Here is a 25,050-nt window from a genome sequence, read left to right on the forward strand (position 1 = left end):
TTGGTCTCTTAGAAAGATCCGTGGGAATGCCACAACCTGCAAGTCATAGTCATACAGCACGGAAACAGGCCCTTTGGCCCAACTTGTGCATACCCACCAAGTTTCCTAACTTGTCCCATTTGTCTGCATTTGGCCCATATCCCTTTAAACCGTTCTATCAGTGTACAAGTCCACATATCTCTCAAATGTTATAATTGTACCTGCCTCTACTACTACCTCCTGTTAACGCTTTCCGTATATACAGCACCCTCTGTGTGGAAAAAGTTGTCCCTCAGATCCCTTTTTACATCATTCCCCTCTCACTTAAACCTATGCCCCCTAGTTTTAGACTAAAATGATTAAAATTGGAGGAAAAGACCCTGGTTCTTTGCCTTATCTCATGCCCCTCGTGATTTTATAAACCTCTACAAGGTCACCCCTCAGGGAGAAAGTGAAGACTGCAGATGCTGGAGATCAGAGTCAAGAGTGTGGTGCTGGCAAAGCACAGCAGGTCAGGCAGCATCCAAGGAGCAGGGTAGAAAGAGGAGAACGTCTTCAAATCACCCCTAAGACTCCAGGGGAAAAAAATCCCAGCCTCTCTTTATTATAAGGTAAATGTTCCTCCATGTTAACTACCATCCTGACTTTGTTTACTGTCACTGGGACAAGATTCTGAAACTTGCACTCTTGTAGCACTGGATATGACGTGGTTTGCAGTGTTTCAGGAAGGTGGCTGTCCACCACCTTCTCGAGGACAAATAAGTTTGGGCAGTATAAAGACAATGTTTGCACCTTTGAATGAATATAAAAGAGAAAGGTTTACCTGTACTTATGAAATGTGTGCATTACTTTCTTTAGTAATGAGGATGATATATGTTTGAGGCCAGGTGTCTGTAATTTTCTGCAGCTATTTAATAGTAGCAAATTGATTGCTAAATGATATTTTCCCTTGGGTGTTCATCTCTTTTTCATTTTGAGAACTTGCTGTTTCCTTACATTCTTTACGTTATTTACAGGGATTAGTTGTTTTATCTTAACTGTTGCTTACAACTGAAGTATTTTTGTTTTGAAAGGTAACTCCTAACTGCCGTGTAGCTTTAAGAAACGATAGCTACACGCTACACAAAATCTTACCTAACAAAGTGGACCCTCTGGTATCTTTAATGATGGTTGAGAAAGTTCCAGATTCTACCTATGAAATGATTGGTGGCTTGGACAAACAGATCAAAGAGATTAAGGAGGTTATTGAACTGCCTGTGAAGCATCCTGAGCTGTTTGAAGCTCTTGGCATTGCACAACCAAAGGTAAGTTTGTCATCTTTTTTGCCGTCTCCCTTTTGATCCCTGTTCCCTTTATGAAATTAACCTATAATCTTGCAGAGTATTCTTTCATGTGTAGTGAAGATTTAATAGGAGAAAGTGAGGACTACAGTTGCTGGAGATCAGACTAGGAGAAAGTGAGGACTGCAGGAAGCCTGAAGAAGGGCTTATGCCCGAAACGTCGATTCTCCTGCTCCTTTCATGCTGCCTGACGTGATCTGCTGCACTTCTCCAGCAACACATTTTTCAGTCGTGAAGATTTAATATAGAGCTTCTGCTTAAAAACAGTGACGTGTTTGGCTTTGTTATGTGCATGTATTTATAGTAGACAATTTTGACCTCGAAAGTTTAAAGTTAATATTTTAGTATGTAATATGTCAGCAGGCCTCTTTTTTTTTTTTTTTTAGCTTCCTGGGGGCTGAAGGGAAGCCTGTCATCAACAGTGCAAATGCTTGCCGACCCTTTAGATTATTCTTCGATAGATGTCAAACCAGTATCTATAATAATAAGTACAAATTTATTTGGTTTAAATGCCACCTGCTTTGAACCAGTTGTTCAGTTGCTTCCTTTCTTGGGCATTTGCTTTGATTTCAAACATTGTGGAATTCAAGAGCAGATGATGAGTTAATGGTTTCCCATTTAATGTGTGTATGGTATTGATAGGATGAGCCCACTTTGAGTTAAGACATGAAAAGATTTAAATTAGTGAGAAATAGTTTTAGTTAATTGAGAACGTTCACTTTACTGGGAGTGGCAAATATTTGAAATAGTCTGCTGTTTTAGAGGAAAATGTTTCTTCGGTATATTCAGAATAAAGGTAGTGTTTTCAATATATTAGAATAGTGGAAAGCTGAGCCTCCCAGGATGTGTCTCTGTCCCCCGAAGAACTGGGTTCACTTACCAAGGCAGGGCAGACAAAACAACAGGAAAAGAATGGGGTCTAAGGCTGTCTCTATGGTTACTCCAATCCATGAATAGTAAATCAGCTGATAATGGGAACTGAGTACTTGTTGACCTCTTCTTAAACATAACCACACTGGTTTCAACTAAGTTTAATAAACACATGTAATATTTCTAAAGAATCATTTTATTCAGAGTAAACACATCAACTTTTATTAAACACCTGGTAGTTGGTTGTCATTCTCTTTCAAAATCATCTAGTTGCAATGTTTTAATGGATTTTCAAAGAAACATAGAAATTAGGGGTAGGCCAAATTCAGTGCTTCAAGCCTGCTCCTTCATTTGTTGTGAGCATGGCAGATCTTCTAACTCAATAGCCTGTTCTCGCTTTTCCCCTTTTATCCTTTTTGATCCCTTTATCCCTAAGTGCTATATCCAATTCATAATCATTGAGGTCTACAACATGGAAACAGGCCCTTTGGCCCAATTTGCCAATACCGGCCAGATTTCACAGTTTGAACTAGTCCCATTTATCTAGTTTGGTCCACATCCTTGAAATCATAAAATGATTTGCTCTTGACTGCTTTCTGTGAGCGAATTCCAGGGGTGAAGAAGTTTTTACTCATCTCAGTCCTAAATGATCTACCCTGTATCCTTAGACTGTGACCCCCGCTTTCTGACTTCCTGGTTATTGGGGACATCCATCCTGCATTTAACTTGTCTTGTTCTTTTGGAATTTTAGAGGTTTGTATGAGATCCCCCTCGTGTCTTTAATTCTGATTAAATATAATCCTAACCGATTTCAACCTCTCCTCATCGATTAGTCCTTCCATCCCAGGAATCACTGGTAAATGTTTGCTGCACTCCCCCAAGTAGCAAGAATATTTTTCTTCAGATAAGATGAAAGCTCTGCATAATACTCCAGGTATGATCTCACCAAGGCATTGTTTAATTCCAACTAGGAGAAACTGAGGACTGCTTCCAGCAAGACATCCTTGGTGCTGTATTCAAATCTTTTTACTATGAACGCCATTGTTATTTATTGCTAGAACTGCCTGCTTACCTACAACAACTGGTGCAGGAGGATGTCCAATCTCATTGCATATTCCTCTTTTGGTGTAGTTATTGAGATATCTGCCTTCCTGTTTTTGCTCCCAACATGAATAACTTCACGCTTGTCCGGATATAAAGGCATAAAAACAAGGAGCAGAACTAAGGTATTTAGCCCCTTCAGCCTGCTCCACCATTCAGAATACTCCTAGCTGATCTCACCTTTCTGCCCATTCTCCATAATCCTTCAATAAATAAAAATCCATCCGTCTCCTCCTCAAATTTGCTCAATGTCCCATCATCCACGGCAGTCTGGGGTAGTGAATTTGTGTCCGTTTTGAGAGAAGCAGTTTCTCATCTGAGATTTAAATTTACTACCCCAATCTTAAAATTGACCTCCTCTCTAGATTCCCCCACAAGACGACTCATCTATTCTGTCGACTTTGTCAATTCTGTTGAGCATCTTATATACCAGAATTCGATCTCCTTTCATTCTTATAAACAGCAAAGTATAAGCTTAAACTGCTCAATTCTTTTTGTAAGGCTAACCTCTTGCCCTTGGAATCGATCTAGTGGATTAAGGGGACTAAAACTGAATGTTTCCCCAAGTGGGGTCTCACTAATGCCTAATGTAGTTGCAGCAACATCTCCCAACTTTTATATTCCATTCCCTTAACAATAAATGTTAAAATTCCACGTGCCTTCCTTATTACCTGGTGTACCTACAAGCTAGTTTTCTATGATTCATGCACAAAGACACGGATCTCTGTATACTGAAGCACTCTGAAAATTTCTCTCCATTTAGATACCTTCAGCAACTAGTGTTGGGGGATCTCCAGTTTCATTACATTGAGAGAGAGAGGAATATGCATCGCTACTGAGATATCGACCAAGAAAAGATCTATTAATTCTGACTCTCTGCTTTTTTTAGTTAGCCAGTCTTCTAGCCAAGTTAATAAATTGTCCAAATCCCCAATGTGATCTTAACCTTATGTGCAAAACCTTTACTAAATATGTTCTGGCAGTCTAGATACACTACAACTGCAGGACCATTTTTGTTTTTCCTTGTTATATCTTCAAAGAGCTCTAACAAATTAGTGAAACACTTTAATTTGAAGGTTAAATCATGTTTTTGCATCTTCCTCACAGCTCACCCCCTCACCCAGCTTTGTGTTGTTTACATGTTTGGAGATAATACATTTAGTTGCCTCAACCAAATCATTAATATATGTTGTGAATAGCTGAGATCCTAACATTAATCCCGACAGTACCCCTCTAATTGCCTGCCGTTCAGAAAAAGACCCATTTATTCTTTTTTTTAATTCCTGCCTGCCAACCAATTTTCTATCCATTTTAATATGTTAGCCCCCCCCCTCTCAAATTCCTATGCACTTTAATATAAATATTAATTTCTTACATGGCACTTTTTCAAAAACCTTCTGAAAGTCCAAATAAACCACATCTATTGGCTTCCCTTTACTAGTTACATCCTCAAAGAATTCCAATAGATCCTGCACTGTTTTCCAAGAGCCTCTCTAATTGATGAGTTTATGCTAAAATGTTTTGTTCTTTATTTTCCTTTCCCATTTGCCAGTGTTGTACCGATGTTTGTGTTTGTTTTTCTTTCTCTTGGTGAAAGTGAGGGTTGTGAGAGTTTGGAACTTTCCCTCAATAGGTAGTGGAGGTGTGTTCACTAAATACTTTTAAGATTGAAGAAGGTAGATTCTTTTTAGCTAAGAGAATCTATGGTTATCAGGGATACATGGGAACAACATTTCCCCATAAATTTGTTTTGCTGCTGCACGGACCTGGGAGGTCCTTCTGCAAGTGGAAGCCATCTATTGGCATGTCAGTATGGAGGTTCCCACCAGCTGCACAGCTGACAAGGAAATGTGGAATTTGAAATACAAACCAACCGGGCATGATTTTACTGAATGCGTTTGTTAGCTCAAGGGGCTGAATGGTCTGCATCTATTCCTATTGCATGTCAGTGTGTGTATGTAAAGTTAATGCTGTAGAGCCTGGTGCTGGTGGGGGTTTACTCATAGATTCTGCTTTTGTGGAGAAGCAGAGTATGATGTAATTCATAGTGGATTATTTGAACACATTTCTTGCCTAATAAATTATACTGCTCCAGTACTGTACAAATCATGCTGATTGGAACTCTGTTGAAGATGTAATAAGCTATTCATACTTAATGTGTAGGTTGGGAGTGAGTACATGGTTTAATTTCCAGTGCTATTTTTAAAAATTGATATCTGATATCCAATTGAATTAAAACTCTTATGTTGTGACTTGTAGTTCTGGATTTCCAGCACTGCGGCAATATGTTTGTTTATTGCTTTTGAGTGAAGAGTGTTATTATCTGATACATTTTTAAATGTGCAGTAATCCTTTCCAGAAGGAGAAACAGATGTAGAAAAATTACAGAAGAATATAGTCATTAATGTCTTTCTCATTTCATATTTTAAAATCTTGCAGAAGTGCAAGTAATTACTGAGATACTTATTGTTTTGCACAGTTAATTTTAGTGCTTTGGAACCAAGTTTAGAAAATAATCACTCAAGGTATTCTGTCCTTTCAATCAATTTTAATATCCCTATTACTCCCAGATGATAGAATTTCAGTTTTAAAAATGTGTTACTTGCTTTTACTGATTTTCTTTTTCCTCCATGACCTGTTCCTCAGTAAAGAAAGCAGTTCAGATTGTTATTTCAGAGAAAAAAGAAGTCTGTGAAAGGTGCTGGCTGGCAACTGATCTGTACTGGATCCAAGTACTTGGTGTTCAAGCCCACTGTGTACCTGATATTTATGGAAATGTTCAGTTCAGTTCTTGCTGTAGTCATGTCCAACTTTTCACTCATTTTATTCAAAAGGTTTGAAAATAAATATAAGCTTCACAGAGATGAATGTGGCTGAGCCCTTTGAAATGCCTTAGCGAGCTACTAAGATTGAGAGCAGTTTGGGATAGCAACAAATGCTGTGTTCACATCCTATGCATTTCTTAAGAAAATAAATTTTCAGAATAGAACACTTTGAAAATCTTTCCATTTTAATAAACTACCCTCTTGGCAATTAGGTTAGATTGAGACAGAAGTTCATGAAGGTGAAAGCAGTTGTTAAATTTCTCTTATTTACACATTTTACAATGTGTGTTTATTACAGCTGAAGTAAATTACTTTAAATGAAGACTGGGAGCCAAAAACTGCTTGGTTTTGGAGACTATTTTCAAACACAACACTTCTCTGCTAAATAAGCTTAAAAAAAATGCTATTGCCAAGCCAGAAATTGTGTTTTCAAGGTTAAATTACAGGCTGCTTGCTGGAATGCCATGGTAAAGATACTCTCTTGTTTTTGCACATTTCCTTGGTGACTTGCTTTCTTGGTCTGTAGCTGTTTTCCTGGCCCACTGCAGAGCACAATCACTTCCTGTCCAATAAGGTTCATTTATAGGGCTTTTACAATATGTTGCTGTGAATGGAATGGAGTGTTTATTTCAACTTTGTGCCTCTTAGTATTTTGCACAACTTCAAATCTAATTTCACTGGCAAGAGAATGCATGTTCTGTGACTGATCTGGTGGCGGCTAAGAGCATTTTGTTAAGAGCAATAAGACATGCTATTTTCTGTGAAGGAGCAAAAGTGGCCTTTAGTAGAGGGATGTGCTCTTCCTGTCAGATGTGGAAGTTTTAGGGAGAGCTTTCTATGTTACTGATGATAATGTCTGCAGAAAATGTCTTTGGTTGTGAATCCTATCAGATCACATGGATTGGTTGGACTGGCAGTTCGAGACAATGAGGAATTTATAAGAACTGGGGGTGTGATGGATGGTAGTTATAAGAAGGGAGAAAAGCCACAGATACCATCAGGTAGATGGATTAACTCAAGGAAAGGTAGGAGGGGTAGGCAGATAGTGAACAAGTCTCGTATGGCTATCCCTATCTCAAACATGTATTCAGTTTTGGAAAATGTAGAGGGTGATACATTCCCCCGAAAGTACAACACAAACAGCCAAATTGGATTGAGACTGGCTCTAATGTTGTAAGGCAAAAGTCTGATTCCAAGTAATTGATTTGTGATAGGGGACTCTCTCTAGTCAGAGGCACAGACAGACTTTTCTACGGCCAGCAGCGAAAAATCAGAATGGTGTCACCTTCCTGGTGCCAGGATCAAGGAAATCTCTGAGAGGGTACAGGATGTTCTTATACGGGAGAGGGACCAGCAGGAGGTTATTGTACGCATTTGGAACAAACAGTATAGGATGGGGAAAGAATGAGATTCTGAAGGGACAATATAGAAAGTCAGGCAGGAATTTAAAAAGGAGGTCCTTGACTGTAGTGTTTTCTGGATTACTCCTGGTGCTATGAGCTAGTAGGAGTTGGAGGATAGAGCACATGAATGTGTGTCTGAGGAGCTGGTGCAGGGAGAAGGGTTTACATTCTTGAATCATTGGAATCTCTTCTGAGGTAGAAGTAACATGAATTGGAAGGGGACTGATATATTGGCAGGGAGATTTGCTAGAGCTGCACGGGAGGATTTAAACTAATAAAGTGGGGTGTGGGACCCAAGGAGAGAGTGAGGAAAGAGATCAATCTGAGACTAGTACAGTTGCGAAAAGGAATGAGTCGAACAGTCAGGGCAGGCAGGAATAAAGCAGAGATCAAGGTAGGACTGATTAAACTGCATTTATTTCAATGCAGGAGGCCGAACAAGGAAGGCAGATAGACTGGGCATGGTTAGGAACATAAAACTGGGATATCATAACAATTACAGAGATGTGGCTCGGGGATGGACAGGGCTGGCAGCTTAATGTTCCAGGATACAAATGCTATAGAAAAGATGGAAAGGAGGGCAAGAGAGGAGGGGGGAATAGCCTTTTTGATGAGGGATAGCATTACTGCTGTACTTGGGGAGGATAGTCCTGGGAATACATCCAGGGAAGTTATTTGGGTGAAACAAAAAGTTGTAATTGAATTCCTCAGTTACAAAAGGTTCTAGAAAGTCTTATGAGCGTGTTTTTGTTGCAACTTTAACAGGAATCCTTTGTGTGACTGAGTTTAGCTTCAGATACTCCGCTGAATTCATTCTGGTTAAAGCCAAATAATCTAAGGCTCGTTTGTGCAGGGTTTTACTAGACATTAGATCTCATCTATTTTTAACTGTTTTTTAGGGTGTGCTGCTTTATGGACCTCCAGGCACTGGGAAAACATTGTTAGCAAGAGCTGTGGCCCATCACACTGACTGCACTTTCATCCGCGTTTCTGGCTCTGAACTTGTACAGAAATTCATTGGCGAGGGTATGTGCTCAAGACCTCTGTTTAATGTTTCCTCTGAAGAATGGCATCGCTAATGTAGTGCTTTCTCACATAATGTCAACTTTGGTTAAATGAACAAGTCATGGTGTTGGATTCAACTCTGAACCTTTTGACTTGTCTGTTTCAAATTTTATTTTTTTTGTTTGCTTCTAGGCATTGCTGTCTAGGCCAGCATTTATTGCCCTTCCTAATTGCTTTTAACAAGATAGTGGTGATCTGCTACTTGAGCCATTGCAGTCAATGGACTGTCAGGAAGGGAGTTCAAGGATTTTAACCTTTTGTGGTCGTGAAAGACCAACTGTATAGTTGCAAGTCAGGGTACTGTGGGGTTTGGGGAGGAACTTGCAGGTATTGGTGTATCCATATATCTGTTAACCTTGGCACTCCTAAATGGTAAAGGTTGCCGGTTTGGATTATGCTATCAAAGGAATTTTGGTGAGTTCCACAGCCAAACAATAAAGATACGTATGTAATGTGACTAACAGGATTTACTCAGCCTTTCTCCATCCCCCATCCCCATCCCCATCCCCCATCCCCATCCCCATCCCCATCCCCATCCCCATCCCCATCCCCATCCCCATCCCCATCCCCATCCCCATCCCCATCCCCATCCCCATCCCCATCCCCATCCCCATCCCCATCCCCATCCCCATCCCCATCCCCATCCCCATCCCCATCCCCATCCCCATCCCCATCCCCACCCCCACCCCCACCCCTCACCCCCACTGTCGAACTCCTTTTCAGTTGTTCTTTTCTTTGAATTTAGTTAATTATTTATACCTGGGCATCGTTCTGTTGGCAGTCATCTGGATTCTCATTAAACTGCCTTTTTTTTGATGTTAAAAATCACACAACACCAAGTTATAGTCCAACAGGTTTAATTGGAAGCACACTAGCTTTCGGGGCGACGCTCCTTCATCAGGTGATTGTGGAGGGCTCAATTGTAACACAATTTAGAGGAAAAATTTGCAGTGATGTAACTGAAATTATACATTGAAAAATTGATTGTCTGTTAAGCCTTTCATCTAATAGAATACAGTGATTGTTTCACTTTCATGTGTAAATCACAAAACACTCTCTTTTAAAGTTGTATTCTCGGGCTAGCTGTTAACAATGGTGATAGTCAGACAATATGTTGAAGGTGTTAGCCCCCTGTGTTCTCTCTCAATGACCTGATGCTTAGATTGATTCTAATCTAAAAAGTGAGATAACAGAGTTTTACATAAATTCATGCAGTTTTTGAGCAAAGTGCAATGTAACTCTGGAATTACAAATTCACCCCACAAAATATGTGTGTGCATGTGGGTCTTTGTCTGTCTGTCTGGGGTGGGGGTTGTGAGTGTGAGAAAGTGTGTGTGTGTGTGGAGAGTGCAGAGTGTCTTAAGTCTGTGAGGGGGTGCATGTGTGCGTGTCTGTGTGTACCTGTGTCCGTGTGTGTGTGTGTGTGTGTGTGTGTGTGTAGGAATATCTGTATTTGTGTGTATGTGTAGTGCAATGGTGATCACCTGTAATGTGACATGAACCCAAGGTCCCGGTTGAGGCCCTCCCGATGGGTACCGAACTTAGCTATCAGCCTCTGCTCGGCCACTTTCCTCTGCCAAAGGTCCCGAAGTCCACCTTGGAGGATGGTCACCTGAAGGTCCGAGGCCGAATGTCCTGGACCACCGAAGTGTTCCCCAACTGGGAGGGAACCCTCCTGTCTGTTGATTGTTGTCGTAGCCTTTGCTCGGTTTCCCCAATGTACCATGCCTCCAGGCATCCTTGTCTGCAATGTATAAGATAGACAATGTTGGCTGAGTCACATGAGTACCTGCCATCTATAAGGTGGTAGGTGTTCCCACGCGTAATAGTGGTATCTATGTCCACAATCTGACACGTCTAGCAGCGTCCACCGTGACCGGGTTGTATGGAGTTGTCCTGAGAGCCGGGCAGTTTGCTACGAACAATGATCTGTTTGAGATTTGGCGGTTGTTTAAAAGGTAAGTAGTGGAGGTGTGGGGAAGGTCTTGGTGAGGTGGTCATCCTCATTGATCATGTGTTGCAGGTCACGAAGAACGTGGCGTAATTTTTCAGCCCCTAGGAAGTACTGAACAACGAAGGGTACCCTGTCAGTTGCAGCATGTGTCTGTCTCCTGAGGAGGTAATTATGGTTCCTTGCTGTGGCACGTCGGAACTGGCGGTCAATAAGTTGTGCATCGTACCCCGTTCTTGTGAGGGCATCCTTGAGTACTTCCAGGTGTCCGTCACGTTCCACCTCATCTGAGCAGATCCGGTGTATGCGTAGGGCTTGTCCATAGGGAATGGCTGTTTTAATATGTTTTGAGTGGAAGCTGGAGAAGTGTAACATTGTTCAGCAATGCTACACTTCTCCAGCTTCCAAGCCCTACGCATACACCGGATCTGCTCAGATGAGGTGGAACGTGACGGACACCTGGAAGTACTCAAGGATGCCCTCACTAGAACGGGGTCCGATGCACAACTTATTGACCGCCAGTTCCGACGTGCCACAGCAAGGAACCGTAATGACCTCCTCAGGAGACAGACACATGCTGCAACTGACAGGGTACCCTTCGTTGTTCAGTACTTCCCAGGGGCTGAAAAACTACGCCATGTTCTTCGTGACCTGCAACACGTTATCAATGAGGATGAGCACCTCACCAAGACCTTCCCCACACCTCCACTACTTACCTTTTTAAACAACTGCCAAACCTCAAACAGATCATTGTTCGTAGCAAACTGCCCGGCTCTCAGGACAACTCCATACAACCCTGTCACGGTGGACGCTGCAAGATGTGTCAGATTGTGGACATAGATACCACTATTACGCGTGGGAACACCTACCACCTTATAGATGGCAGGTACTCATGTGACTCAGCCAGCATTGTCTATCTTATACTTTGCAGACAAGGATGCCTGGAGGCATGGTACATTGGGGAAACCGAGCAAAGGCTACAACAACGGATGAATGGGCACCGCACAACAATCAACAGACAGGAGGGTTCCCTCCCAGTTGGGGAACACTTCAGTGGTCCAGGACATTCGGCCTCGGACCTTCAGGTGACCATCCTCCAAGGTGGACTTCGGGACTTTGGCAGAGGAAAGTGGCCGAGCAGAGGCTGATAGCTAAATTCGGTACTCATAGGGAGGGCTCATGTCACATTACAGGTGATCACTATTGTATTGCACTACATGCTCGCTCGCTCACTCACCTCACTCACTCACTCACTCTCTCACACTCACTCACTCACTCTCTCTCTCACACACTCACTCTCTCACACTCACTCTCTCTCACTCACTCCCTCTCTCTCTCCCTCTCTCTCTCTCTCTCTCTCTCTCTCACATGCACCCCCTCACAGACTTAAGACACTCTGCACTCACCCCACACACACACACACACACACACACACACATTCTCACACTCACAACCCCCACCCCAGACAGACAAAGACCCACATGCACACATATATTTTGTGTGGTGAATTTGTACTTGCAGCGTTACATTGCACTTTGCTCAAAAACTGCATACATTCATATAGAACTCTGAGCTCAAAAACTGCATGAATTTATGTAAAACTCTGTTATCTCGCTTTTTAGATTTGAATCAATCTAAACATCAGGTTAGAGAGAGAACACAGGGGACTAACAGCTTCAACATATTGTCTTGCTATCACCATTGTTAACAGCTAACCCGAGAATGCAACTTTAAGAGAGGGTTTTGTGATTTACACATGAAAGAAGTGAAACTAACAGATGAAAGACTTAACAATCAATTTTTCAATGTATAATTTCAATTACATCACACTGCAAATTTTTGCTATAAATTCTGTGTTACGACGAACCCTCCACAATCACCTGATGAAGGACCGTTGCTCCGAAAGCTAGTGTGCTTCCAATTAAACTTGTTGTACTATAACCTGGTGTTGTGTGATTTTTTAACTTTGTACACCCCAGTCCAACACCGGCATCTCCAAATCATATTTTTTTGATGTGTGTCCTGACGATGCCCAAACGTGTCTCTAAACAAAAGTTGGATCCTGTACTCACAACATTCACATTAGTGTTTTCCAGTAAAGTAATTCAATAGGGATTCAGGCTGGCCTGTTCCAAACCCTGCCCCTGTCACACTGTGTTGGATTGTAGAGGTTAGTTGCATCCTCTTGAGGTCTGGCTGAGATCAGTGCAGATCTAACATGTTAGCTGATCTCTGATTGTATAAGATGTTTGGGAGTGACATGTAGTCTAACTTCCTTTTCATTTTTTTCTTTCTTGTTTTATTTAAACTGATACAAATTGAGATTCACATTCATTGTTACTATGTTCAGATGGTCGTTGTTCATATGTCTGCCCATATATTGCATGATAGGCTACTCAACTGTGAAACAAAGAAAAGATGTCTGTCAACCCGGATTTCTTCATCTGATATTCTAACACCAGTATTTTCAGTGGGTTTCACTGGATATTGATTACCAGTTAAAATTCCTGATCATCTTTCCCACTTTTTATTCCCCGAGTGTGGGCGATACTGATGCCAATGTGGTCGCATATCGCCGCTTTTCCTGAGATCTCCTCATATCTCTAATGCTGGTGACTCCTTGTAAATATCAGAAGACTTCTTACTAATGCCCTGCAGATGTGCCAACCAGTGTGACAGCTGACCAAAGGAACTATTATTGTAGGAGATATTCTGGAATTCAGCAATAGAAATTGTATGCTGGCAAATGAACAAGTATAAATGGAGAAAAACCATCTTGGACTCTTTGAACTTTTGGTAGTCTTGAACTCATTCAGTTAAAATTTGCTACCACCCTGATTTGAAGTGACCCCCATGAGTGTGTTGCAATTGCCTCCTGAGCCATGGAGTAATACTGTCTATTCTGATCTCTTGAAATGTGAAGTTAATTTTAGTTTAGAATAGATGTGGAATAATTTAATGCACCTTTTTTCTGTAGTGTTAGAAATTGGGCAAGATAATACATGCTGTTCACAAAACTTCAATGAATTGTCAATAACTTTTACATTAGTGCAGGCTTAGGCAATAATTTAATATCAGTGTTTATGTATGCATTTTTGTTGAAACATTGATGACCTACCTGCATACAAGAATTTGCAATTCAGATCGATACACACTGTAATGGTTTAACAAGAAATTTTAAATGTATTTTGCAGGTGCTCGTATGGTACGTGAGCTGTTTGTAATGGCGAGAGAGCATGCTCCATCTATTATTTTTATGGATGAAATTGATTCTATTGGCTCTTCGCGATTGGAAGGAGGTTCGGGTGGTGACAGTGAAGTGCAGCGCACGATGTTGGAACTTCTCAATCAGCTTGATGGATTTGAGGCCACTAAGAATATTAAGGTATGGTTTAACTTTGCTAAGTGTTTCTCTCGTTTGCACGAACTAACAGTGTGCACCAAAATATGGTTGCTTAACTGCTGGAAAGGAAGAGAGGGTAAAAATATTTGGAATCTTTTTCTGTAGGTGAGCTTCTCTTCCTTAATACTTCTGTACTGCTAGAAGTAATTGAATGTCTAGAATTTGTTAATTGGAAATTGCCTCCTGTGCATCAGGCCATGATTATTTATGTGGAGAAATACATCCCTTTGTGCATAGAGGAGCCCCAGCTGAATAGTAGTTCCTGGCATTTATCTTGGCAATGAGAGGCAAAATCTCTAATTGCACAAAGGGCTTGAGGAATAAACATGTTGTCAATGGCCGGCCAGAGAAAAATGAAAATAATCTGTATGGGTCCTGAACAGAATCTAAATTATATTTGTCCTGCACATTACTGATTGCAGCTGTTTCCATGTTTGGCACAGGTAATTATGGCAACTAACAGAATTGACATTCTGGATCCTGCTTTGCTGCGGCCGGGACGAATTGATCGGAAAATTGAATTCCCTCCTCCAAACGAAGAGGTGAGTTTGGAATGGTATCATGCATGTGGATGACCAGAATGATGCTCTTGAGATGTTATTTCACAAAGAAAATTAAACTTGCTTTGTACCATCAGTGTTTAGTCAGAAAGTGACATTCTTTGGAAAGACATCTGCATTTTCTGTTTGCCAATAATTCAACATTGGTGTCTGTAAATGGAAACTCTGCATCTGTTTTGGCCCTACTCTACTAATTTGTTGCAGATGGTATCCTGGGATTGTACTCTGTTTCTGATTTTTGTGTTGAGTGCCTAAATGTTAGAAAGATGAATGTCATCAAGGTAAAACTAAATTTTCTAGCCATCTTTATGAACCATAACTGGAAATGGGAGCTCTGTGCCTATTTAAAGAAACTTGAATAGTTTCTTTATTGCTTAGAAGTATTTAATTAAAAGGGTGCTACTCTTAGTTTCTAAAGCAGTTTTTTTTCTTTTGCTGCCATAACACCAGCTTTTAGTTAAGCATGGCACTTTGATTTACAATGACTTTATGAAAATCTACATGGCTGGGTACTGATAATATTTCTCTTCCAAACCAAGTGAATCTAGATTCTGCTTTGATGTCCATTTAATACAATTGACTGGCTTTTGAGAGAAGCAATCTGTTTGATTGTGAACACATATTTCAATAACATGCGCACACTTGAACTGCTTTGACGAGCGGAAGTCTTGTTTTTGCTTGCTGACCCCCTCCTTAGGCTCGTCTTGACATTCTGAAGATTCATTCTCGTAAGATGAACTTAACACGTGGTATCAATCTGCGCAAGATTGCTGAGTTGATGCCAGGGGCATCAGGTGCAGAGGTTAAGGTGAGATGTTGTCTAGGCATAATTCTGGTATGTGCTCTAGTGCCAGCCCATGACCTTTTTTCATCTAAAATCTGGCTGTATTGGTAAATCCTATACATTGTAATCAGCAATAGTATTTCCTAAGACTTGAATCTAATCCAATCAAGAAGCAGAAAGGTGTTGTAAATTTAGATATTTCCACTTTCAAAGTTCTTCATTAAAATGTTTAACTCACTGCACACTTGTTAATTTGCAACTTGATGGTAGATCAGTAATGTTCAGTTATAGCTCCACTGTAGTGATTAAACTTTTTCAATACAATGCACTGTACAAATTATGTATTACGTCAGCATCACTGTGACCTCATATCTGCAGTATCTGTTGGAATAGTTTTTGAGGAATGCTTGTATTCTGCAGGGTGTATGTACAGAAGCTGGCATGTATGCCTTAAGAGAAAGAAGAGTCCATGTCACACAAGAAGACTTTGAAATGGCAGTGGCCAAGGTATGATATTGTAAAAGTTGTACAGATCTGACCTGATAGGATATTCAATCATTTTTCTGACCAACAGCAAGGATGCATTGCAAATTATTTCTCTCAAGAAATCTTTAAGTTTCATTAACAAAAATACAGTACTTTGCAACAGGATCTTATGGCAAAGTACTCTGCACTAGAAACATTCTTTGTAAAAAGAACTTCATCTTACCATGTGCTCTTTCAAGTAATATTCTGTTTAACATCCCATAGCCTGTTTATTGTACTGTGATCCCTTTTAAAATTGACTTCACGTGTGGTATCTTTAAAGAGCCGTGCTTGCACGTGGCACTCCCTGCTTGCGCATTCTGAAATATTGAGGTGTTACATTCAAGTGACTTGTTTAAATTGATGATCACCTCACTAGTAATTCCTAAACCAGAAGACATAGTTCTACTGAAAATTTTGTTTGGTTTTGATAGATATTTATTAGTTCATCTGAACCTTCCTATTAGAAAATGATTTTAATAATCATTGCCCTGAATTATTATCCGTGACAAATCTCTGCTGTATGCTTTTTATCTACTCATGGTCCATCTAAAAATCCTTTAGTCAAGGTCTAACCAGCGTTTTCTACAAATGTTTTAAGTTCTTTACTCTTGTGCTCTTATAATCCTATTTATAAAATCCAAAATGTTGGCCATTTTTATATGGTTATTTTGTCCTGCACTTTTAAACATTCACCCACATATACTTGAACAGCACTGCTCCTGTGATGGATAATTTCAGCCTGCAATCTGAACAGCAAACTCTACATTTCTTGTTTTGCTGGCAAATTCTCTCAGGTGTTTTTAGGGAATTTTGTTTTCTTCCTCCCTTTTAATTTCTTCATTCTGCCACTTGTGCAGCAGAAATTAAAAACAAAGCTGTCAAAGAGGATCCTTATATTTGGTGTTTTGCTGGTATACAATTGCATTATTTTCTAGTTTGGAGAAAGGAAAGCTTCTGCGTGATCAGCAAAACTGACCTGTGACCACAGTTGTCAAACTGTATATTTACCAATAATAAAAGTTGTTTGATGCTCAGGTGTTCTGAAAGCAGATTCAATGAAGATAAATTTAATAAAGGTTGCTTTGTTGATCATGCTGTTACACTCTACTGTTCAATGACTAATCTTTTCCTTAATTGCAGGTTATGCAAAAGGACAGTGAAAAGAACATGTCCATCAAGAAGCTTTGGAAATAAATGCATGTAAAAAGATTTGTTACCATGGTGATGGAAGATTTTAATGGTTTGAAAGTATCTAATCATTGTAAACTTTCCTGTCTTTAATAAATATTCATAAAACCTGAAGCTCAATATGGTAGTGTTTTTGAGTGTGTTGATGCTTATTGGTCATTGATTGTTGATTTTTAATTTGTTTTGTACACCATTTTCTTTTCTCTTCCACTCCAAATACCTCCCCAAAATCTAAAATAGTGTGAGGCTTTTCATGAATAATTAAAAAACTTGTTTTCTCAAGAAATTTGCTCAACATTTAGTCTAACAAACCTACACTTGTTATGTTGAATGACTTGTCTCAAAATTGTTTTTACTTGGTCTAACAATAATAAAATATTCATTCTGACAAATGGTAGTGACACTGCCCAATTTGATGGAACACAGACTTTTGATATTTGTGGTTAATATTATTTTGAATTACAGCTGTTGCAAGTAATATAACTTGGGAGAATCCCTGCATCCATTTCTCCCAGTTCTACACCATCCCAGAAAAGAGCAGTTATGAAATAGAATGCAAATCAACTTTGTTATGGTCTCTTTCCAATGCAAGAATCTCTATAGGAGACTTTTACATAACTTTATTGGCTCTGGTACAAATGTGGTCCCAAATTGAACAGAAGCACCAAATTGCAATGCATATAACATAAGCGGTTTTGTACCTGTACAGCAGTGCCTGTAAAATATATCTGACATTTTTTCATATTGAAACTTCCACCCAGTGAATGTCAGTGAACTAGTAACGTTTTGTATTTCTTAAGCAGAGTTGTGCTTCAGAGTTCCCATGAATCCATTCATGGAATGCAGCACATAAACCAGTATTAATATTGGTGCTTTACTGGAACTGCTCCATAATATGGTTGTAAAATTAGAACCGTGGCTGTCTTGGTCATATTTTAAAGAACCATTAGCTCTTTGGAATGAAATAACATTTGAGCCTCCTTTTCCAAGGCTGTGCAATATTCAAAGTGTCAAAATTAACAATTTAGGCAATATGTAATGTAATCCTTGAACAAAATTTCACTTTTTAAAAATCAGAGTCCAGTACCTAACTAATACAGGCATTCTCTATAAACATCCACATATTGTACCTTAGTCCTGCACACCACTGCATTGAATATAAAAGCATCAAAACATTACAAAACTGTAAATATAAACATGTAAAAGCATAACTTCAGTCATTACAGTATTGGCTGTATGCAACAGGAAGAATGTCTGTCATATTTTTCAATCAAATTTGGTTCTAGTTTTGTAGCATATATTCCAACATCCCCACCTTGTGCTTGAAAGCAATTGTATTTTCACTCTGATTTTACGACTGGGAATGGAGCCATATGCTGTTTGTCTGATTCCTGGTACACCTCATCCAACTGCCATGAGGTACAATTTGTTAATTATTCAGTCCTGTTGGCCTACATATTTTAGTGACATGGTACTAAAGCACTTAAAGTTGAACAATAAATGTCTATTTGCAGACATTGAAGTACTTCAGTTAAATCTCAAAGTAGTATGTACTCAAGTCAACTGGCAACATGATAGGGAGTCTGGTTTTTTTGTCAACTGCACTGCAATGTGCTTCCTACTCAAAGTATTTGACAAAGAAAACTATTCCTACATTTGTGAATAGTTTTAAATACAGGTATACTTTGAGCAAATATTTAAGGGTATTTGAACAAAGGGGCCTCCTTTTGAATTGAAAATGTTTTACGTTTTCAATAATTGTCCTGCAGTCGCCCAAACCTACACTTGGCCGATAGTTGATGAACTGAATACAATTTGGATTTTATGCCCAGATTTTCTCTCTGTGCATTCAAGCCGATTGTTGATATATGTATGTACCATTTGCAGCATTTTGTTTAGGAGAACTGGAGAGGTTTCACCTAGTGACGTCCTCAGATAATTGTCTTTGGTAAGGCCTTACATCTCGTGTAAAATAACCTCGTGGAAGAATCAAAGCAACCTCGCAAAAGAAAAAAATTTGGATTTATGGAACCTGGTGGGCAGCGAAGTGTAACACCAAACAACTATCATTAGGTAGCTAACTTAGTTTATGTTTCCATCAAAAAGGTTAAAACCACCATTGTTTACTAAGTAAAATGACAGTGTAACTGGACAGTTAATCCAAAGGCCAATTTTAAGTAATTTCGATTTCATATTTTTTTAATTTGAATTTAGAAAGCGTTTCAGTTATGGTGACTATTAAACAATCATGAATTGTCACAAAACAAAAATCATGTGATTCACTGTCCTTTGTGGAAGGAAATCTTCCATCTTTTCCTGGTTGGCATAACATGTGACTGTAGATCCACTACAACTGACTCCTAATTGTTCTCTGAAATCGCCTAGCCTAGCCCCTTGGTTTAACGACATTAGGGACAGCAACAAATGCTGCCCTTACCAGCAACTCCCTTCCCCAATATCATTAAATAATATTTTTCTAAAATAGTTACATTAAGTAACTTTATAGAATTCTTCTAGTGCAAAATTTCCTTTTCTGGATTTGACTTGGGTTATGAAAATGGAACTATTTCCCATTTAACCTCTATCCAGTTATACTTGCTGGAAGTGGATGTATATTTTGGACGAGGGAAGGTGTGGTGTTAGATGAGAATGACTCAATGGCTGCTTAGCTACTTAGTTTTAGAGAATGATTACTCAAGTTACCTCTAGGCAAGGAACTCAATCAGTAGTGAAGGAAAATCCGTCTTAATTTTAAAAAATCATGTATTGTATGACCATAAGTTACTGATGGTTGAATTATGCTGACTTGCTTTTAAATGCAACTAAATGCAGTAACTTAATAAAAGCAAATAGCATATTTCAGAAAACTGTGCACAAACCACATTATCCCAAAATGCACCACAAACTCAAGATCCTACGTTCTATAAATAAAACGTTTTCTACGGACATTTAAGGAGTTTTGACTAAAAATACCATCTCAATGGAAGCAGATCCATTAAAAGAACCCAATGACTAACTGAAGCAAGATTAGCTAACGTTCTGGTTGGACTGTATGACTTTAATGTTCATTAGATATAAGGAAATTACTATCCCAGTTCATATCTTCCCTAAAAGAACAATGTGAGGCATAATTATGCAGTTTAATGACTTTTTCTTAATATTATGAATGAACAGGACCGAGACATCACCACCTGGTTGCAGATATTTTGATACCTTGCCCAGCCACCTAACTAACCACAATCTCGCACAATTTCTCAACACTTCAAAATGCATTCTAAACTATTCTACACTTTCACAGCAGTCATTTCTGTAAACCATTAAATCTAAAGCTTTGCAAGATCTGAATCTCAGATTTAACATTTAAATTTGCACTCAGCAGTTTGTAATTACAACAAATGTAACTTTTATACCTGAAATATTCAATAGTCAAGTACCTTTTATAAATGTTATTTTCCTTGATCTTCAATGAATTTTTTTGTTGTTTTTTAAAAAAAATAATTGTACAATGCTATAGGAAAGCAATTTTTTTCCTAAATTATATTTCTTAAGGAAATCCTAATAAAATTGCATTTTTAAAAACTCCACAAAAGGTGGAATTAGAACCTCTCAGTATTCCTATTAACATCCTCTAATTATTTGCTTAGATCTAGCTCTCTGTTCAGATTTACATTAAGGACCCAGATCTTTTTCTATTTATTGGGCATTAAGGCTTTGGCTGGTGTATCCTAATTATATTACACTCCATATGGCTCTAGATCTGACAGACTTTATGATGATTATTTAGAAACAGAACAGAACACCAATTTGAAATTGAGTTGTACAAACCTAAAATCAAGTTCAATGTTTATTACAATTGGGTTGAATAACACTTTCCCTCCCCCCCCGTTGACTCTTTTGATTACATCAACTTTGTCCTGAGAGCCTGTTTTCAAGTTTAAGTTTTCAAGTTTAAATTTACAATGGCGTTCAGCAGTATTGGAAAGGAATTTTTAAAAAATCACTGGTGCAACTTCAAAGGAACATTTTGAATGCCAACAAACAATTATTGTTTTGAACTAATTAAACAAGTGAGGAGATACACAATCAATGCCTTTTTCCTATTATCCCCTACTCTGAACTTCGAAGTCCACATATTATTTAGAAAGCTGTAAAATGGGATTCTCCTCTTGTTTTCAAGATTGCTGAATGATTTGTCAGAAACATTACCTTATATCTTTTTGTAAAACCTGATGGTGTATTCTGTTAAAGGCCCAAGTCTATCCCGAACCTCCTAAAATGATGTATCAAACCAGAATTCTTTTTGATTCCCCATTATATCCACATTATAACAGGGAAGAGATTCAAAACACAAGTTTTTCTTTTCAGCATCAGTTATCTTGTCAATTCTTAACACCATGATTTCTTTGGGTTGGATGAAAACTATTGTGATGGTACATGTTTAGATTCGTGCATGCAATGTGAATGATGTTTTAACACTGACAAAATGTCCTTGGAAGAGATGAGTTCATAGGATGCTAATAAAGAAAAGGCAGATTCTACAGCTCAGTAGAAACTGTGTGAAGCATTTTCCCATAAGTAACACATCTTGGAGTCTGTCGCTGCAAGAGGACAAACTGGGTGAGATGCACATTTATCGCTGATCTAAACAGGGCAGTTATCTGTGTAATAGAATACATATTCGATTGATACAGATTGAAATAATCCTTCAAGCAGTGCACAATGACTTTACTTATGACATTTAGTTCCAATTCCAGTTTGCCAATCTATCTTTTGAGACTGAACGGATTAAAACTGTAGGACAAGAGAGGATTCAAGTTTTACAAAACGTGAATCGGGCAGAGACATTGTTTGGTCAGGTCAAATGTTCCCACAATATTAACCAGAAAAGATACAAGAATTCTTTATTGCAATCTGGTAGCTGCATAGTCTCTTAACGCAAGATCAAATTTTGGGCAAACATACTCCAGGGATAGGTCTGACAGGGTAGGTGTTCAAATTATACACCCTGACCCCCCCCCCATTCCGCTTTCTGGCTACACCCATACACCCCCTTCCCAGTTGGGAATTTCAAACAAGGGTGCGCACCTTTCAGGATAAGGGGCTGATCATTTAAGGTCTGAGATGCAAAATATCTTGAAGGGTTGTAAATCTTTGGAATTCTCTGCACCATGATGGAATATAATTTTAAGACTGAAATAGATGGACTTTCTGGTCTCAGGAATCAAGGCATGTGGGACGTGTGTGAGAAAGTATTGTTAAAACTTAAGATCAGCCATGATTGTACTGAATAGCACAGCAATTTTGATAGGCCACAAGTCTTGATTTTTTTTGTGGCTTCAGGTTTATTACTTTGCTTTGAATTTAGAGTGCAAATGTATTCATATGTCAATAGTGCAACCAGCAAGTTGTAGGCATAAGTGTACCATTAAACTTGTTTCTGATTTAAGTGCTAGGATGCCTTACAAGAATAAAAAATGGCTTTTGTTCCTGTGAGACTGCAGCTATCAGAAGTAATTCTAAGTATAACCCTTCACTGTCCAAGGGGCTAATTAAGCTCCTGAAGTTCACTAAATCATCATGCTCTTTATGAAGCCACCAGGCTACTTTGTGGACTTCTGAGCACAGTCAGTCGTGCAATCTTTTTCATTTCAACACGAAAAAAAGTGCAAATCTAATGGCAGATTTGGGCCATGCCAGAGGCCTTTCAATCAAATTGAGTTCCTGGAGTTTGTATATAACCAAACATTGGGTGAACACCCCTGAAAAATTGAGCAATGGCTTTTAAAAAGATAATTTTTTTCCTATTACAGCTGGTATTTCTCAGCCACTAGTGCAGCAGAAGGGTAAGGAATGCAACAAACAGGTATCAAATTTTACAGCTTTTTTTTATATAAAAATATGGCTAGAATGTCCCTAGCAAAGTAATTTCTCTGCTTGTGATCTACAATCTAACCAGGTGTGTTTCTCTGACATCGAAGAAGCAGTGCGAGTAACGTGAATGTGGAGCTCCAGTTACTTTGGAAGGGCGCAATCATTTTACCTAAGTGATACGGATTCCCAATACTTGTTCCAGTTCTTGTCTGCGTTGCTGAACCTGTATGGAAGAACCAGAGATTTCTTAAAGTTTTGAATACAGTGGGCCTGATATTATACTGCACAACCTTTTACTATTAGCATTAATAATAGGATTGATGTTGTCACCCTCCCAATGCCTGCTAAATCAATTGTTAGATGATCTAGCAGTGCACCTTTCTTACAATGACTGGGATCACAGCGGTGCTTTTAAAATCACCATTCCATGAAAACATTGGAGTAGGCCATCATATTTAACACTAGTGATTTTGAGGCTTTTTCAAATGTTTGTCCAGACTGTATAACACCTCTGCTCCTATCAAACCATCTGCCTTAGAGCAGCAAGTCAGATATAGAGTTTAGGTTTGCTGTGTTGCCTTTGCATACTGAAGTGACTGAGATCAGGATTGTGCAAGGGGGAGAGATGCACTTTAGAAAGTAAATATTTTTGGTCAACTAACCACCCCTTCAGCCACTCCAAGGGCATTAAAATTAAATCACAATATGGTACGCTGGCGAATGACTTGGCGTTTATAGCAAGTTTTCTTTGTAACCTTTTGGTACAAGCCCATAAATAACCACTTCATAAAAATGGAATTGGGAGTTGATGAGATTTTTCTCCAGTTATGTCCTGATCTTAAAGACACAATTAACTACATCTCCATTTGGAATAAACACCACACAGATTTTGCTATCCTTTACCTTCTATGACAAGTTGTTAACTTAGGGTTCTAACATTAGGAACAGCAGCTAAATGAGTTTTTCCCTCCAGAAACCGGAAGAATGAGGAACTAAAAATAGCAAATGTACTGCAATTCTGTAAAAATCGAACATGAGATGCAAAGACCATGAAACCTCTCAGACAGTGTCTGAATGCTCCTCGTGGCTAATACAGATCAAACTGGTGAAGATGATCCAAAATCAGGCTTCAACTTTAATCTAACGTTTATATCTCTCAAAATTCCACAATAAGAATTCTGATCTTAAGTCTTTTACCAATAGGGGTTGACTGCATGTTTCATTGTAAAGACATCTAAACTCCCAAGTCTAACTCCTGTTTTTCTTTGAGATGGTGATGGCTAGAATCATCTAAGTTTGCATATGTTCTCTTCATCAAACTTCCAGGCAGCCTCAGAAAACTAGTGAGCAATCAAAAAGGCAAAATGGCTACAAAATATTGAGGGTGTTGTGGATGGGAGAAAAAAAAAAGATTTTGTAGTACAGCATGTGGAGTAAACTTGCAAGTGTGGATGAGTTCTGTGAAACAGAGTTCTGCAGAAGGTTAGCAATATCGCACGGAGTCTTCATTTTCACATCTCTGGGCTTTAGGTGTGTCTGCAGTTCAAGATGCTGAGCAAAGACCCAGCTATTTCCTCAGAAAAAAAAAGGAAAGAAATAAAAACTTAGGACTAAGTCAACCCATAAACAACGTTGCTCGCACAGAAAACATATCCATGGTTAACCAGGAAACTTGAGAGAGTAGAAATCTCATGGTAAATGTGGTACGAGGAAATAGCTGATTATGACAGGTTTTCTCCTCAAACCTGGAAGCAAGTCGGATGCCTGTGGTCCCAGCTTGCCAATGTGGTTCTAATAATCCAAGTAATCAGTGTTTATACGTGATAACATTTTATGAGTCCAATTTAGAGGAAAGATCATCTGAAAATTTAATTCTATTTTACTTTCCATAATGCTGTCTGATTTGTTGGCCACTTGCAGCATTTCTATTTAATATGGCCATTCAGCTTTCCATAATATTATGCTCTATGGCTGTCTTATTTTGTTGACTCAGTACTAAATAGAAACATCAGCAACTGGAGACATAAACAACAGGAATGTGAACTTCAAATGTGATCCACATTACTCCATTGTGTAGGGGATTTACGAATGGCCAACTTATGAACACTTGTACTTACAAACACAGTCTCTTACAATGCTGGAATGTCAAAGACCCTACATTGAACATTTTCTGTACTTACGA

General features: G+C 39.0%; 2 protein-coding genes across 4 annotated transcripts in view; one reads left to right on the forward strand and one right to left on the reverse strand.

The window, feature by feature from the left end:
- The window catches only part of psmc5 (proteasome 26S subunit, ATPase 5), a 38,205-nt gene extending 21,094 nt beyond the window's left edge, over window positions 1–17,111 (forward strand). For all 3 annotated transcript variants that reach the window (XM_072561688.1, XM_072561690.1, XM_072561687.1), the window contains 7 exons: window positions 1,053–1,283; window positions 8,418–8,544; window positions 13,729–13,919; window positions 14,381–14,479; window positions 15,195–15,305; window positions 15,702–15,788; window positions 16,950–17,111. In XM_072561688.1, coding sequence (XP_072417789.1) covers window positions 1,053–1,283; window positions 8,418–8,544; window positions 13,729–13,919; window positions 14,381–14,479; window positions 15,195–15,305; window positions 15,702–15,788; window positions 16,950–17,003 — 900 coding nt within the window. In that variant the 3' untranslated portion in view covers window positions 17,004–17,111. The remainder of the gene's footprint in view (window positions 1–1,052; window positions 1,284–8,417; window positions 8,545–13,728; window positions 13,920–14,380; window positions 14,480–15,194; window positions 15,306–15,701; window positions 15,789–16,949) is intronic.
- A 491-nt stretch (window positions 17,112–17,602) lies between these two features.
- Window positions 17,603–25,050, reverse strand: part of LOC140465846 (SWI/SNF-related matrix-associated actin-dependent regulator of chromatin subfamily D member 2-like) — a 46,050-nt gene continuing 38,602 nt past the window's right edge. The window contains exon 13 of the mRNA XM_072561686.1: window positions 17,603–23,091. Coding sequence (XP_072417787.1) covers window positions 23,038–23,091 — 54 coding nt within the window. The 3' untranslated portion in view covers window positions 17,603–23,037. The remainder of the gene's footprint in view (window positions 23,092–25,050) is intronic.

This window comes from Chiloscyllium punctatum, chromosome 42 (genome assembly GCF_047496795.1).
Source record: "Chiloscyllium punctatum isolate Juve2018m chromosome 42, sChiPun1.3, whole genome shotgun sequence".
Classification (NCBI taxonomy): Eukaryota; Metazoa; Chordata; class Chondrichthyes; order Orectolobiformes; family Hemiscylliidae; genus Chiloscyllium; species Chiloscyllium punctatum.